Genomic DNA, 17,108 nt, shown 5'->3' on the forward strand with positions numbered 1-17,108 from the left:
TTTGAAAGATGCACATTTCTTTAATATGCCTTCCTAGTATAATTGGCATCACCATGATTACTCGGTACTAATAATTATGTGTTATAAATAGGCAAAAGTTAGAGAGATAACATTTGCTAGGGACAAAAGCGAGGCTGTTGCAATATATTACACTAACACAAAATGATTGCAGATAAGAGAGAAATAGGAGGATACTGAAAATGTTCTAACTTTTCTTTCTTTCTCACTCTATATATTTTTGAACACTCGTAATGCTCTATATATAGAGCAAATACTTTGAAACCAAACAAATTATACTATTAAGCTTGTGAAAAGTTTACTGTATGCATGTGGGCATACATACTCACTACACTCCCCCTTGGATGCCCACATATTAACATCAGTTGCCTCGTTAAAACCTTACTTGGAAAAAACCCAGTGGGAAAAAAAACCATAGCGAAGGAAAAAGAGTACAACTTTATCCGGATTGTTGATATGGTGTTAAGCATGCTTATGTTGCCTCGTTAAAACCTTGATAAAAAAACCCAGTGGGGAAAATCCTAATCGAAGGAAAAAGAGTACAACATGCATGTATCATGGATGCTTCCCCTAAATTGTATCTCCCCCTGATTCCTCATTCTTCAAATTTGTAAGCTGACGTAATCGGATTCTCTGCACCGTAATCCGATTCTCTGCACTAACTTCTAAAATGTGCACTTTGGTATAGATTTGGTGAACATGTCTGCTAAATTTTCATTGGAACAGATTTGTTTGACTTCAATAACTTTAGCCTTCTGAAGCTTATGTGCACTAAAAAATCTTAGAGATATGTGTTTAGTCTTATCACCCTTGATAAATCATTCCTTCATCTTGGCGACACATGCTGCATTATCTTCATGGATGACAGTTGGAGCGTCTGTCTTTGAAGGTAGACCACATGAATTCTGGATGTGATGGATCATTGATCTTAACTAAGAACATTCACGACTTGCTTCATGTAAAACAATTATTTCTGAGTGATTGGAAGATGTAGCAACTAACGTTTGCTTCGTTGATCGCCATGAAATTGCAGTATCCCCATTAGTGAATACATATCCATTTTGTGAGCATGCTTTATGCGGATCGGAAAGAAAATCAGCATCTGCGTATCCAACAAGGATCTGGTCATTTGTGGGCTTGTCTGAGTAGAAGAGACCCATATCTGTTGTCCCATGAATGTATCGTAGAACATCTTTGACTCCCTTCCAATGACGAATTGTTGGAGCAGAGCTATACTTGGCTAACAAGTTAACTAAAAAAGCTATATCTGGTCTAATACATTGTGCTAAATACAATAAAGCACCTATTGCGCTCAAATATGGTACTTCTGAACCAAGGACCAGTTCATCATCTTTTTTTGAACGGAATGGATCTTTCTTAATGTCCAAAGAATGAACGACCATTGGGGTGCTAAGTGGATAAGTCTTGTCCATGCCAAATTGTTTCAGTAATTTTTCAATGTAAGCTGATTGATGGACCAAAATTCCATTAGCACAATGCTCGATCTGCAGGCCGAGACAATATTTTGTTTTCCCAAGTTCTTTCATTTCAAATTCGTTTTTCAGATATTCAACAATTTTATTGAGCTCTTCAGGGGTTCCAACTAGGTACATATCATCGACAAATACTGTCATTATAGCAAATCCAGTATTTGATTTCTTAATGAACACACAAGGGCAGATGACATTTTTGATATATCCTTCTTTGATCAAATACTCATTGAGACGATTATATCACATTCGTCCAGATTGTTTTAGCCCATATAGTTAATTTGATTGAGAACATACCGCGTGGTTTGTTAGTTGCTTCAGGCAACTTAAATCTTTCTGGGACTTTCATATATATGTCAATATCTAATTCTCCATATAGATACGCGGTGATCACATCCATAAGTCGCATGTCAAGTTTTTTTTTGAAATCATCAAACTTATTAAGTAACGGAACGTAATTGCATCCACTACAGAAGATTATGTCTCTTCATAATAAATTTCAGGTCTTTGTGAAAAACCTTGTGCAACGAGTCGTGCTTTATATCTTGCAATCTCGTTTTTTCTCGTTGCGTTTCCTTGTGAATACCCATTTGTAACCTATGGGGTTCACACCAGGCGGGTTTGGACTACTGGTCCAAAAACACTTTGTCTTTCCAAGGAATTTAATTTTGCATGGATTGCATCTTTCCACTTAGGCCAACCATGTCTCTGCTTACATTCATCAACAGAGCGGGGCTCAATGTCATCACTTAATATAATTTCAGTGGCTATTGCAAATGCAAACATATCGTCGATGATTATTTTATTTCGATCCCACAATTCATTAGTACATTCATAATTTATGGATATTTCTTTACTTTCATGTACTTCTGTCTCTTCAGGGACATGTGTCTCATCAAAGACATTTTCTTTTTTTAGAAGTATAGAATCATGAATTGTGGATTTATCATTCATTTTCTTTTCCCGAATGATTTCATTTGGGTTCAACTGTGCCCTCATATTTCTCTTTTGAGGGGCTGAATTTTTTGAACGTGGAGGTCTACCACGCTTCAGGTATGCACTGAATGAATCATTTGCTGCCACTTTATTTTATCCAACAGGTACATCAATTCTTGCAGGTGCATTTGCAGCTGGTATATGTGACTTTGTCACTTTCGAAGCATCATTAAATGTATATGGCATTTGATTAGCAATACCTTGAAGATGAACGATCATTTTCATTTCATTTTCACATTAAGTGTTTCATGGATCAAAATGAGATAAGGTGGGAACAACACATGTCAGCTCTTGCCGTTCTTCTGAAACGATCTTTTCTCCCTCTAACGACGGGAAGCATGTCTTATCAAAATGACAATCAGCAAAACGAGTTGTAAACATATCACCATCAAAGGTTCCAAATATCTAATGATAGATGGTGAATCAAAACCCACATAAATTCCCAGTCTGCGTTGAAGTCCCATTTTAGTTCGTTGTGGCGGTGCAATAGGCACATAAACAGCATAACTAAAAACTCGTAAATGTGAAATGTTTGGTTGATGTCCAAACACGAGTTGTATTGATGAGTATTGGTGGTTGGCTATGAGTCTCAGTCGAACCAATAATGCTACATGTAAGATGGCATGTCCTCATGCAGAGACTGGTAATTTCATTTTCATGAGCAGAGTGCGGGTTATTAATTGAAGCCGCTTGATAAATGCCTCTGCTAAACCATTTTAAGTATGGACATGAGGAACTGGATGTTCAATATCAATGCCCAGTGCCATGCAGTAATCATCAAAGGTTTGAGGCGTAAATTCACCAGCGTTATCAAGTCAAATTAACTTAATGGGATGATCTGGGAACTGTGCTCACAACTTAATTATCTGAACAAAAAGTCTCGCAAAAGCTACATTTCGAGTAGACAATAGGCAAACATGTGACCATCGGGTAGATGCATCAATAAAACCATAAAATATCGAAATGGTCCACAAGGGATTGAATAGGTCCATAAATATCCTTTTGAATTCTTTGCAAAAGTGATGGGGATTCATCATCAACATTTAGTTGTGATGGTCTAATTACCAACTTCCCTTAGGAACAAGCCTTGCAAGGGTTATCATTTGAGACATCAATATGTCTGCTCAATAATGGATGTCCATTAGAGTTGGTAATGATTATGCGTATCATGGTAGATCCTTGATGACCCAGACAGTCATGCCAAAATATGTAAACCTTTAAATCAATGAACTTTTGGTTCATGACAGTATATGCCTCAATTGTCTTTATGTATGTATAATACAATCCACTTGATAAACTACGCAACTACTCCAATATACGCTTCTGGGTATCATTGGAGGTAATGCATAAATATTCCACATTTTCTACACTTTTCGTTTCAATGTGGTATCCATTTAGATGTATGTCTTTAAAGCTCAATAAATTTCGAGTAGACCAAGTGGCGTACAACGCATTTTGTATGGACAATATTGTTCCATTTGGTAACATAATCTAGGCTTTTCCTGAGCCTTTAATTGCATCTGATTGTCCTGATATTGTTGTTACCTTTACTTTTGCAAGTACCAAGTTCGAGAAATACTTTCGATTTCGAAGTATTGAATGCGTGGTTGCACTGTCTACAAGACAAAAGTCTTCGCCATTGCTCTTGTTTTGAGAATAACCATAATTTTTATCCATGTTCTCTGAGTAAAGAAATTACAGTTAAAAGCAGTTAATTCATATTGGAATACTACTTTTATTGAATTGAAAATGCGAGCATTAAACCACAAGTACAAATAACAAGAGTACATTAAACATAAATAATTCAATTGAACCCATAAACTTCATTCATTCTTTCAATAATAAAGTCTGAAATATCCAGGTGGGTTGTCTTCAACTGTCCTGATAAATTGGACACTGGATCATGTGTTTTCATCGGTTGAGCCTGGTCGAGGAAATTGGTCTCGACACCCTTCTCCTTGAGGGAGACTTGATACAGATCCACCAGATGCTTTGGGGTGCGACAAGTACGCATCCAATGTCCATTGCCACCACACTTATGGCAAACTTCTTCAGGATTTCTAGGAGTGTTCATATAAGCTTTTCCTTTCTGGCGATTTGCATTTTTAAAGCTCGGGCTTAGATTATGCCTTGGAACCTGGTTGTGAAACTAGACACCATGGTTCTTGCCTTTCCCATTCCATCGGCCTCGCTTATGGCCATTTCCTCGTTTGTAATTATTTCCACAAGAGGATGTGGTATTTCCTTCAAGGGAAGTAGCATTCACTTCTGGGAATGATGCTGATCCAGTAGGTCAGGACTGATGATTCTTCATCAGAAGCTCATTGTTTTGCTTAGCTACAAGGAGTACAGATATTAGCTGGTTGTTGTACTCAGTAAAGCCTCTTTCTCTATACTACTGCTGCAAGAGCACGTTGGAGGCATGAAAGGTGCTAAAAGTCTTTTCCAGCATATCTTCCTCAGTGATTGTTTCTCCACAGAGCTTCAACTGGGAGCTAACTTTGAACATCGCATAATTGTATTCAGCCACCGTCTTGAAATCCTGGATCCTTAGGTGAGTTTACTCATAACGGGCCCATGGAAGAATCACCGTCTTCTGGTGATTATATCTATTTTTCAGTGCCTTCCAAAGGGTTAATGGATCTTCAACCATGAGGTACTCGCTCTTCAGTCCCTCATCCAGGTGGCAACGAATAAAGATCATGGCCTTCGCCCGATCTTGAGATGATGCACTGTTATCCTCTTTGAAGGTTTTCCCAAGATTTTCCTGCCTCCAGATGGATCATGGCATTCATTACCCAAGTAAGGTAGTTTTTTTTCAGTAATATCCAAGGTAACAAAATCAAGCTTTGCCAAGTTCGCCATTTTCTTTTCTGAAGGAAAAATGAGGTGTGTAAGAACGTGCAATAATGAAAAGGGCGATTGTTAGAACTTCTAGTTCTTACAAATTTTGATCTTTAGACTAAAATGATAAGTACTCGACACTTCAAGCTCGAGATTTACATGATTAATGAGAAGGGCAACTGTACCACACAATTCTCATCGAAACAAGTATAGGATGAGCGATTATTCCGCACCACTTTAAACAGCAGGAAAATTTAAATATACAGAGCAGGGTGGACGATTATACCGCACCACCTAAAATTGCAATAAAATTAACTATGCAGAGCTGAGTGGGTGATTATTTCTCACCATCTAAAATTGCGATAAAATTTAAATATGCAGAGCAGGGTGGGTGATTATTCCACACCACCTAAAATTGCAATAAAATTAAATAGCAGGCAAATTTAAATATGCAGGATAGGGTGGGCGATTATACCGCTCCACTTAAAATTTGCAGTAAAATTAGATATGCAGTCCAAGATAGGCGATGATACCGCACCATCTTGGATTGCATAAATAAACACTGGGTTAGTAGTCAAGAGTTACACCAAATAAGAAATCAAAGATATAAGTTATTGTTAGGTTGAGAACTAGAAGTACACATGGTGAAAACAGTTCTTCGCGAGGGTATATCCAACAATTGAGGCAGATGAGGAAGAAGAATAGTAAAAACCTTAGAGGAAACATTTTTTTTTCTTTCGATGAAGGGAAATGAGAAATGATTATAGAGTCGTGCTGATAACGTATTATAAATAGGCAAAAGTTAGAGAGATAACCTTTGTTAGGGACAGGAGCGAGGTTGTTGCAATATATTACACTAACACAAAATAATTGCAGATAGGAGAGAAATAGGAGGATACTGAAAATATTTGAACTTTTCTTTCTTTCTCACTCTATATATTTTTGAACACTCGTAATGCTCTATTTATTGAGCAAATACTTTGAAAGCAAACAAATTATACTATTAAGCTTGTGAAAATTTTACTGTATGCATATGGGCATACATACCCTCTATTTACAACATTATAATATTTTTCAAATAAAAAGTAAAAAATAATGTGCAGACATGAATTCCGTCGAATTAGCTTAAAATGTATTTTTCTTTCATATTGTAAATTAATTTAATTTATTATCGCCCTCAGCCTAAAAAGTAGAAAGAAAAGTCGTGTGGAAACCCAATTTTACAAATTACATATGAACACACACCCAGCAGCCGTAGGCCGCCGCACACACAACCACTGCTCCCTCCTCCTTAGTTGTAATCAACAATTCTTATACCCTAATAATTTTCTAGGGTTTTAGTCTGCGTGTTCCAAAGGCCAGTTCTCCATCTAGGGTTTTGCCTGCGCTTTAATTCAACCATCTGAAGAGTAAGGAGGGATTCAGAATTCCATTCGGCTGCTCAGGAATCCCAATTCTTCATCGTCAAGGTTTGTTTCGCTTTAATCTTTGTTATTGTTATTCATCTTTCAAATTGCTCAACTTTAACAACCTAGTTGCTGCTTAGATTTTTAGGGTTTTAATTCAATTCAATTCAATTGTTGTAAGCGACGGGTAAAGATTTAAGCTCTTGGAACTTACCCAAGAATTAATTTCCCTAATTGTTCGACATTGTGGTTTATCAAATTTGTTTGAGATGGTTATGAATATTTGTTGTATCTGTAATTCCACAGCTTAAAAAATTCAGCTTTAGTGCTACCTTCGCATTTAACTTGTGGTGGTTGCTTTGAATTTTTCAGCATGTCGTCTTTAAGGAACGCCGTTAGCCGACGGGCTCACAAGGAGCGAGCTCAACCGTGAGTGACCACATTCCTTTTGCTGTTGGACTTTCGGATGGTGTTTTTTTGCATCAGATGATGGGATTAATGTTTTTGTGTTTTGGGTCCAACTATTTGATAGGGAATCGAGGAAAAAATTTGGGCTTCTTGAAAAGCATAAGGACTATGTTGAGCGTGCGAAAGCATATCACAAAAAGGAGGAGACTTTACGGGTAGTTTTATGATGGCTTTGTTGTTTTTCTCCTTGGATTACGTCATCTGTCAATAGTCTGGTAATTTAACTTCCTGATATGGTATACATCTTAGGCTATGTCTCATCTGTCTTTTCACTCAACAGATACTGAAGCAGAAAGCGTTCTACATAAACCCAGATGAGTTCAACTTTAAGATGATCAGGACACGAACTGTTAATGGAGTCCATAAATTAGAGTAACATAAAACTCTCGTTTGCTCTTCTATATCATGTTTCTTTTTCACATTTGCTGCTCACGTGATATGGATTTTTACTACAGGAGTCAGGCAAACAAGTACACTCCAGAAGAGCTCATGCTTATGAAGACCCAAGATATTGGATACATATTTCAGAAAGTGCAGAGTGAGAAAAAGGTTATAAATATATATCATGAAGCTATGGTCTACCGGTTGGTTTTATGAATTTAACATGTTGGTTCTAATTATGGTGTTAATTAATGCAGAAATTTGAAAAGTTAACTGCGACGCTGCACTCTCTTGATAATCGACCTTCAAGTAGACACGTTTACTTTGCCGAAGACAGGTTTGAGCTTCGCTTCTTGCTTCGCTTTTCTATACCTTTCACCATTTTCATCAGTCCTATCCTTGTATAAGGTTTTACAACATTCCTTCTTAGCCTTCACCTTTGTTTGTACCTCCTCATTCCACCACCAAGATTCCTTTTGGTGTGGGGCAAAGCCCTTGGACTCTTCCAATACCTCTTTTGCTACTTTTCGGATACAACTAGCCATGGAATCCCACATTTGGCTAGCTTCCCCCTCTTTATCCCACACACACTGGGTGATTACTTTCTCTTTGAAAATGACTTGTTTTTCTTCTTTTAGATTCCACCATCTAGTCATTGGGCACTTCCAAGTCTTGTTCTTTTGTCTCACTCTTTTGATATGTACATCCATCACCAACAAACGATGTTGATTAGCCATGCTCTCTCCTGGTATAACTTTGCAATCCTTACAAGTTATACGATCCCCTTTCCTCATTAGAAGAAAATCTATTTGTGTTTTTGACGACCCACTCTTGTAGGTGATCACATGTTCTTCTCTCTTCTTAAAGAAGGTGTTGGCTAAGAAGATATCATATGCCATTGCAAAATCCAAGATAGCTTCCCCATCCTCGTTTCTCTCCCCAAAACCATGGCCACTATGAAAACCTCCATAGTTGCCTGTCTCCCTGCCCACGTGTCTATTTAAATCTCCTCCTATAAATAACTTCTCCGTCTGAGCAATTCCTTGCACCAAGTCTCCAAGGTCTTCCCAAAATTTCTCCTTCGAACTCGTATCCAACCCTACTTGAGGTGCGTACGCACTAATCACATTGATAAGTTCTTGTCCTATTACAATCTTGATTGCCATGATTCTATCTCCTACCCTCTTGACATCTACAACATCTTGTGTCAAGGTCTTATCCACGATGATGCCAACACCGTTTCTCGTTCTATTTGTGCCCGAATACCAAAGTTTAAACCCTGAGTTTTCTAGATCCTTTGCCTTACTACCAACCCACTTAGTTTCTTGTAGGCACATAATATTTATCCTTCTCCTCACCATAACTTCCACTACTTCCATAGATTTTCCCGTTAAGGTTCCTATATTCCACGTTCCTAAACGCATTTTGCTCTCTTGAACTCTACCCTTCTGTCCTAGCTTCTTCACCTTCCCCCGTCTAATAGGATCAAAGTACTTCTTTTGTGTGCCCCGTGTAAAGTTGATAGGAGCATATGCTCCCAAACAACTTTGAGTGGAGTCGTTCGAAAAGAAGTTTCTATGGCCCCCTTGCTCATTTAACACTGCATCCGGGTGCCGATGGAGATACAGCGACCCTTGCTCACTTATCACTGTGCTCGGGCCACACAGCGCGCCACTTACGGGTGACGCCCTAGATTTAGCGCGATTTTGTTCTGGATTCATTTTCATAAGGATTCGACATGATCATGGAGTGCCGTAAGAACCCATGAAGGACAAACTGAAAGCTTTCCCATAACTGTAGGATTACATCAAGGCTCATCCTTAAGTCCTTACCTTTTTGCGTTGGTAATGGATGAGTTAACAGGACATATTCAAGATGATATTCCTTGGTGTATGCTTTTCGCAGACGATATAGTGTTGATAGATGAAACTCAGGAAGGGGTAAATGCAAAGTTTAACCTTTGGAGAGAAGTGTTGGAATCTAAAGGTCTTCGCCTAAGCCGATCAAAGACAGAATATATGGAGTGCAAGTTCAGTGCAAATGGAGGCCAAAACGAGTTAGGGGTGAGGATCGGAGATCAAGAAATACCAAAGAGCGACCGTTTTCGTTACCTAGGATCTATCTTGCAAAAGAACGGAAAATTAGATGGAGATCTCAACCATAGAATACAAGCTGGATGGATGAAGTGGAAGAGTGCATCCGGCGTGTTGTGTGACCGCCGTATGCCACTAAAGCTCAAGGGAAAATTTTATAGGATGGCAATAAGGCCGGCGATGCTGTATGGCACAGAACGTTGGGCGGTGAAGCATCAACACGTACACAAAATGGGTGTAGCGGAGATGAGGATGCTTCGTTGGATGTGTGGGCACACGAGAAAGGATAAGATTAGGAATGAGGATATCCGGAGTAAAGTAGAAGTAGCCGAAATTGAAGGAAAGATGAGAGAAAATCGGTTACGATGGTTTGGACATGTGCAAAGAAAGCCTACTGACGCTCCGATTAGAAGATGCGACTATGGGACAGAGGTTCAGGGCCGAAGGGGTAGAGGAAGACCTAGGAAAACTTTGGAAGAGACTCTAAGAAAAGACTTAGAGTACTTGGATCTAACGAAGGACATGACACAGGACCGAGCACAATGGCGTTCTAAGATTCATATAGCCGATCCCACTCAGTGACTTAGATTTTTCAAGTCTCCAACCGAGAAGTTTTCCTCACTCAGGAAATTAAGGGAACACTACCTCAATCTACATGTTCCACTCACAAAGCTTCATCAAAAGAAAATTCAAAGAACTTAGCGAAGAAGGCTTTGATGTATTTAACACAATACGTTGAAATGAAGGAAAGCTTATTTATTGATATCCCCGATAAGCTACAAATATGTACATATACATGAGTCAAAATAAATAAACAAGAGGGAGCCTTCACAAAGGTTGCTTAGGATAAGTCTCAGCAGTCGGTAGAGCCCCAGAAAGAAAAGGCACTAGAGGGGGATCATTTGGAGCCTCAGTACTGGACAGAACCCTAGAAGGAGGAGGCATCAGAGGTTGATCATTTGGAGCTTCATTACGTGGTACAGCCCCAGAAGACGAAGGCAATAAATGCCTTTGGAACAAACCCACAAATCTTTGATGATCAAGTAAAACCTGACCATCAGATTCTTTCATCTGGTCAAGCTTCCTCTTCATGTTTGTAGCATAGTCATGTGCGAGCCGGTACAATTGTTTATTCTCATGCTTGAGCCCTCTAATCTCCTGTTTGAGACTCATCACTTCAGCCGCCAATGATTCAACTTGGCGGGTTCGAGCAAATAGGCGTTGGGCCATATTAGACACAGAACCTGCACACTGAACACTGAGAGCCAGAGACTCTTTAACAGCTAACTCATCAGACCGTTTGGAAAGTAGTCTGTTATCTTTGGGAGTGAGAAGGTTCCTGGCCACCACCGCAGCGGTCATATCATTCTTCATCATGGAATCCCCAACGGTAAGATGACCAGTAAGGGAGACGAAGGATGGGCGCCATATGTTGTCTGGAGAAGGCGGGGCTGCCTCTTCAACAAGGTTCAAGTCAAAACGACGGTCGGAGGGGCCAGACATTTTCAAAGGTGTTGAAGAGAGAAGAGGTCGGACAAATCAAGATCTTAGAAGTGCAAGAATGGAGCTTCTACTGGTGGAGATTCAAGTGTGCTTTGGAACTTAATGCCAGCCCCTGTAAAAATTTGCATTCGACGGAGCTACAGAAATAGAAGAGGCGCCTGCTCAGAAATCGAAGAGGCGTTTGCTTTCTCAAAAGCTGGGCTGCTCAGAGACCACGAGGGTCGATCTCAGAAATCGAAGAGGCGTTTGCTTTCTCAAAAGCTGGGCTGCTCAGAGACCACGAGGGCCAATCTTAGAAATCAAAGAGGCACCTACTTTTCCAGCCTTGTCAGCACCTGTCACACGTACACTCAGCTTTGCGGAAATTATGGGCATTTTGTCGAAGACTTCTGGTGAAGTAGAAAGCACATGAGTCTTACTGTTCAATCACCCACTTCCCACACGCAACAGTAGCTCATGGGTACAACAGATAACTTTGCCAAAGTTCTCTGCCAAAGTTGAACACGTGAAGCTTGCAGCTCCTACTACATCGCTCTGACCAAGAAGGGTAAAAGAATAGCAAAGAAACAACACTAACAAAGTTTAGACACATAAATTTTGAAGGTCTAGCTACCATATTATTACCCACAAGGGTAAAGGAACAGTACCACTGCTGGATAATTGGAAAGTCCTTGTGTGTTAACCTCTGTGCTTCGTGGCAAGGTAGACTAGCAAACATGTCCAACCTTTACTCACATTCGAGAAAACACTCCCAACAAGATTGCTTGCTCCAAAATCGAAGAGGCACCGTCCTCCGAATCTCGAGAGCCAGACTCCCAACATGACTACTTTCTCAAAAATCGAAGAGAGGGTAAAGGAACAGTATCATTGCTGGATAATTGGAAAGTCTCTGTATGTCAACCTCTGTGCTTCGTGGCAAGGTAGACTAGCAAACATGCCCAACCTTTACTCACATTCGAGAAAACACTCCCAACAAGATTGCTTGCTCCAAAATCGAAGAGGCACCGCCCTCCGAATCTCGAGAGCCAGACTCCCAACATGACTACTTTCTCAAAAATCGAAGAGAAGGTAAAGGAACAGTATCATTGTTGGATAATTGGAAAGTCTCTGTATGTCAACCTCTGTGCTTCGTGGCAAGGTAGGCTAGCAAACATGCCCAACCTTTACTCACATTCGAGAAAACACTCCCAACAAGATTGCTTGCTCCAAAATCGAAGAGGCACCGCCCTCCGAATCTCGAGAGCCAGACTCCCAACATGATTACTTTCTCAAAAATCGAAGAGACACTGCTTTCCGAATCTTGAGAGCCAGGCATGATTGCTTTCTCAAAAATCGAAGAGGCATCGTTCTCCGAATCTCGAGAGCCAGATCCCCGATAGGATTGCTTGTTCGAAAACCAAAGAGGCAACACTTTCCCAACTTCAAGAGTTGGATCTCCTTGGATAAAGCTGTCTGTAATCTTCACACGCAACATCAGCTTTCCAGATACCACAGACCACTTTTTCAAAGTGCTCTGATAGAGTTAAAACATGTAAAGCTGGCAGCTCCCACTACCGTGCTATGACCAAGCATGGTAAAGCAATAACATTACTACTTGTTGTTAAGGAGACTCCTATATATGTCGACCTCCATCCCCAACGGACAGACAAACCTGCAAAAATGCTCAACCCTTCCTCATATCTGAGAGGGCACTCCCAACAAAGCCTTTCGAAATATTCAGCTTTCTTTCCCCCCGATAATACCTCTGCAAACAAGCTATTCTAGAGCAAGAATATCTCATATCATCAGGGTTAAAAGCAAGAGTATCCCATATCATGCTTTTTCCCTGTCTTTTCCTTTGGCCTTGTTCTTACCTGCAAGACAAGGAGAAAGAGAGCAATCAGTCAGCACTTGGAATCAAGCTTCCAGCCAGGAACTGACTGCCTGGAACCCCTTACCTGATTACTTACCTGGCATTGCTCTCGAGTACTCATCTTCAACATCTTATCCTCCCAGGGAAGATACCGCATCTGCCTGAGGAACAGATAGGGCAAGTGAAAAGGATACAAGGAAGCATGTGGAGACAAGCGTAACAGCACACGTGCCGATACATCCATTACTCTGTCAAAGCAAAAGTATCCCATATCAGCATGGTCGAACGTACTCTAGATGTGATGGACTTGTTTTAACCCTCAAATTCTTCAGTCGGCCTTATACTCTGGAGGAAACCAAAAAACCCTCCAGCTCAGTTCAAGAATAAGCCTGTGGAAAGTTACTTCTTTAAAAGAAAAAGTATCCCATATCATCTCTTCTCATTTTTCTTCTCTTTATCCTTCATGCTGCCTGCAAGATAGGGAGAATGTGAACAATCAGCCGGAGCTCTGATTGCTTACCTTGTCTGTCACCTCTTTCAGCAGATCCCCTAGCTCGGCGACTTGGGGGACTCCTACTACATGGTTTGTATCGCGCTTGACCAAGCCTGAAACTACAAGTAAGCTTTAAGTGAAATTGATACATTACCTTGTGCATCTCCACTAGTTAAAGATACCACCCTTGGATGGAGAAAGAGTACTTCCAGAGAAGATGCCACATCTACCTATGAGACAGATAAGGCAAATCAAGACGATACCACACTCCGATACTTAGAAGTTTCGGGATTACGAGATCATTCTCCCACAATATTTCCTAATGTCATTTGTACTAAATCATTCACTTGTACTCACTAAAGGAGAGCTTGAACATATGTACTTGTGTAAACCCTTCACAATTAATGAGAACTCCTTTATTCCGTGGACGTAGCCAATCTGGGTGAACCACGTACATCTTGTGTTTGCTTTCTTATCTCTATCCATTTATATACTTATCCACACTAATGACCGGAGCAATCTAGCGAAGATCACAAAAAGCGACCGTTTTCGCTACCTAGGATCTATCGTGCAAGAGAACGGAGAATTAGATAGAGATCTCAACCATAGAATACAAGCTGGATGGATGAAGTGTAAGAGTGCATCCGGCGTGTTGTGTGACTGTCGTATGCCACTGAAGCTCAAGGGAAAATTTTATAGGACGGCAATAAGGCCAGCGATGTTGTATGACACAGAATGTTGGGCGGTGAAGCATCAACACGTACACAAAATGGGTGTGGCGGAGATAAGGATGCTTCGTGGGATGTGTGGGCACACGAGAAAGGATAAGATTGAGAATGAGGATATCCGAGGTAAAGTAGGAGTAGCCGAAATTGAAGGAAAGTTGAGAGAAAATCGGTTCCGATGATTTGGACATGTGCAAAGAAGGCCTACTGACGCTCCGGTTCGAAGATGTGACTACGGGACAGAGGTTCAGGGCCGAAGGGGTAGAGGAAGACCTAGGAAAACTTTGGAAGAGACTCTAAGAAAAGACTTAGAGTACTTGGATCAAACGGAGGACATGACACAAAACCGAGCGCAATGGCGTTCTAAGATTCATATAGCCGACCCCACTTAGTGGGAAAAGACTTTGTTGTTGTTGTTGTTGTTGTAATTTTTCGTTGCTGCTGTCATGGAAGAAAATGCCGATAATATCGGCGAAATATCGCCGATATTATCGGTTTTTCGGGTGATGGATATTCTAAGTGGTATCCGAATGTTTTCGGCCAAATATCGCGATATTATCGATAATATCACGATATTTTGGAAATATCGGCGAAATTTTTTTGAGTTTGGTGCAATCGGACTCCGAGGCGACGTCGGAGAAGAACGCCGGAGACGGTGTGCCTATTCCCGGGCCGATTTTGTCCCAAAAACCTTGCAAAAACACGAATTTTAACATCAATTTCACATATAAACTTCAGATTTCACGCATGCATAAACGATTCAACATATGTGAAGTCGGTTTAGGGTTTAGGGTTTCAATGGAATCTCACCTGACGAAGACGAAGACGAACCAGATGACTGAACGTGATCCTTGCTCAGCGGCGCACCGCCAGAGACGACTGAGCCAACTCCGACTTCGCCAGAGCCACGATCAACGGCGAAGGGAGAAGAGAGATCGAGAGATCTCTGTGTGTGTGTGTGTGTTTGGGATAAGAGAGATCGGAGAAGGGAGAAGAGAGATCGGAGAATGGAGAAGAGAGATCTCCGATCTCTGTGTGTGTGTGTTTGGGAGAAGAGAGATCTCCGATCTCTGTAGATGGAGGGTGTGTGCGTGTGTGTGTGTGTGGAATGAGGGAGAAGTGTGTGTGTGTGTTATCCGAAAGAAAGAAAAAAATACATTGAGGGTGTGTGTGTGTGTGTGTTTGTGGCACACGGTTTGACACATGGTTTTGTATAAAACCATGGTTTTGTGTGTGTGTGTATGGTTATGTGTGTGTGTGTTATCCGAGAGAGTTTTGGCACATGGTTTTGTATAAAACCATGGTTTTGTGTGTGTGTGTGTGTTATCCGAGAGAAAAAGAAAAAAACTTTGAGGATGTGTGTGTGTGGCACACGGTTTTGTATGAAAGAATTGGAAGTGACTTTGCTCAGAAGAACCAAATATTCTGTCAGAGAAGAACCAAAAAATCTGCTTACTTTATCTTCTTCTCCACGTGAAGACCAAATTCTGTCAGAGAAGAACCAAAAATGCAATGTATAAAGTGTAAAATATTGTACTAATTCATTATATATAAATGATTATGGTGTGTTTAGACTTCTTTCATTAATTACTACATATTTTCTACACTCACAATGTTTGTCAGCTCGCTATATAATCAACTTGATAATGTTAAATCAATCATGCAATGCATTTCCTTCCAATTTTTTGTGATAAACTAATAGATAATTGACTAAATAAACATCATGCAAAGTTTCAATAAAAATTTCCAAGTTTTTCTTACAATTTCCGTGGTTTCCATGTAATTTTTATCGATATCGATATTATCCCGATATTTCCATCGATATTTCCGTGTTTTCGGACTACCGATATTTCCGATATTACCGATATTTTCTTCCTTGGCTGCTGTTATTTGTAATCAGACTAGATATGGTGAAAGACAATTTTCACCATATTTCGGTTCTTTGTTGTCCCTTATTATCGACAGAGGTCTGTTTCCATTGTTCTAATTGATTTTGTTATGTATATTTTTCATGTTCATTGAATTGGTTTTTTCATTAGTAGGCATAAGTATCTAGAGTGATTTTAACCCCTTTTTTCCAAGCAAATACACAACATAAAACACACAAACACAAACACATCTACTGTACATGAACTCGAAGTTTCACATCCACCCTTACAGACACTGAAAAGGAATACTGTAACAAATGGGAAGACGCATACAAAAAACTTGATCAATAAATGAAAAGTGTGTTTCTCCTGATCCCATTTTGGACTTGTATGAAATGTTTTTGATCCTGTTCACTTGAGTATATTTACAAAAACTATTAAGGCCCTGAGAAAGGGGACATAGAAATACAGTGATACAAGGACTATAAGCGTGCTATTATAAATCTGCGAACTGCTTTCTGTCTGGCCCATGTAGTTATAATAGAGTAGATCCTCATGGCTTCAACTGGGGACACTAGGCTAATTTCTTAGTGTTATTAATTTTTTCCTGGGAAGACATTATTCTTCAATTCTTTCACATGGGGATAAGACCTATAATGTTATAGAATTCACTTGAGACCACTCCGGGTGAAAGAGTTCGGAGGGAAATTAGTTTCTTAATTTCACATCATTTGTGTTCCCATTTGCCAAATATGTTTTATCTTGTTTTGCACATTTTAAAAAATATATTGTTAATTATTTTTTTGCCAGAAAGGAGGCTAGAGAAATTCAATCACGTTCAAGAAGTGGAAAAATGCCGGTTTCTGAGGACATTCCTGATCATATAAAAAGGTAGAAACAAAATTTTCGGTGATAGAGGACATATTGAGGAGTTAGGTTTATTCTGGAAGTTTTGGTCTTTTGATTTTCAT

General features: G+C 40.0%; 1 protein-coding gene and 1 long non-coding RNA gene across 2 annotated transcripts; one reads left to right on the forward strand and one right to left on the reverse strand.

The window, feature by feature from the left end:
* The first annotated feature begins 6,640 nt into the window (after positions 1 to 6,640).
* On the forward strand, positions 6,641 to 16,991 carry LOC103413266 (probable U3 small nucleolar RNA-associated protein 11). Its single transcript, XM_070807650.1, has 6 exons — positions 6,641 to 6,817; positions 7,127 to 7,183; positions 7,287 to 7,377; positions 7,503 to 7,594; positions 7,678 to 7,771; positions 16,948 to 16,991. The coding sequence occupies exons 2-6, from the start codon at positions 7,128 to 7,130 to the stop codon at positions 16,957 to 16,959; spliced, it is 345 nt and encodes a 114-aa protein (XP_070663751.1). The 5' UTR covers positions 6,641 to 6,817; position 7,127; the 3' UTR covers positions 16,960 to 16,991.
* LOC139189627 (uncharacterized) lies at positions 14,845 to 15,224 on the reverse strand. The gene is made up of 2 exons (XR_011573444.1): positions 15,080 to 15,224; positions 14,845 to 14,960 (listed from the first exon to the last, which is right to left on the reverse strand). It is a non-coding gene; the product is annotated as an uncharacterized lncRNA (long non-coding RNA).
* Positions 16,992 to 17,108: the final 117 nt, after the last annotated feature.

Source organism: Malus domestica, chromosome 11, assembly GCF_042453785.1.
Source record: "Malus domestica chromosome 11, GDT2T_hap1".
In the NCBI taxonomy this organism is placed as follows: Eukaryota; Viridiplantae; Streptophyta; class Magnoliopsida; order Rosales; family Rosaceae; genus Malus; species Malus domestica.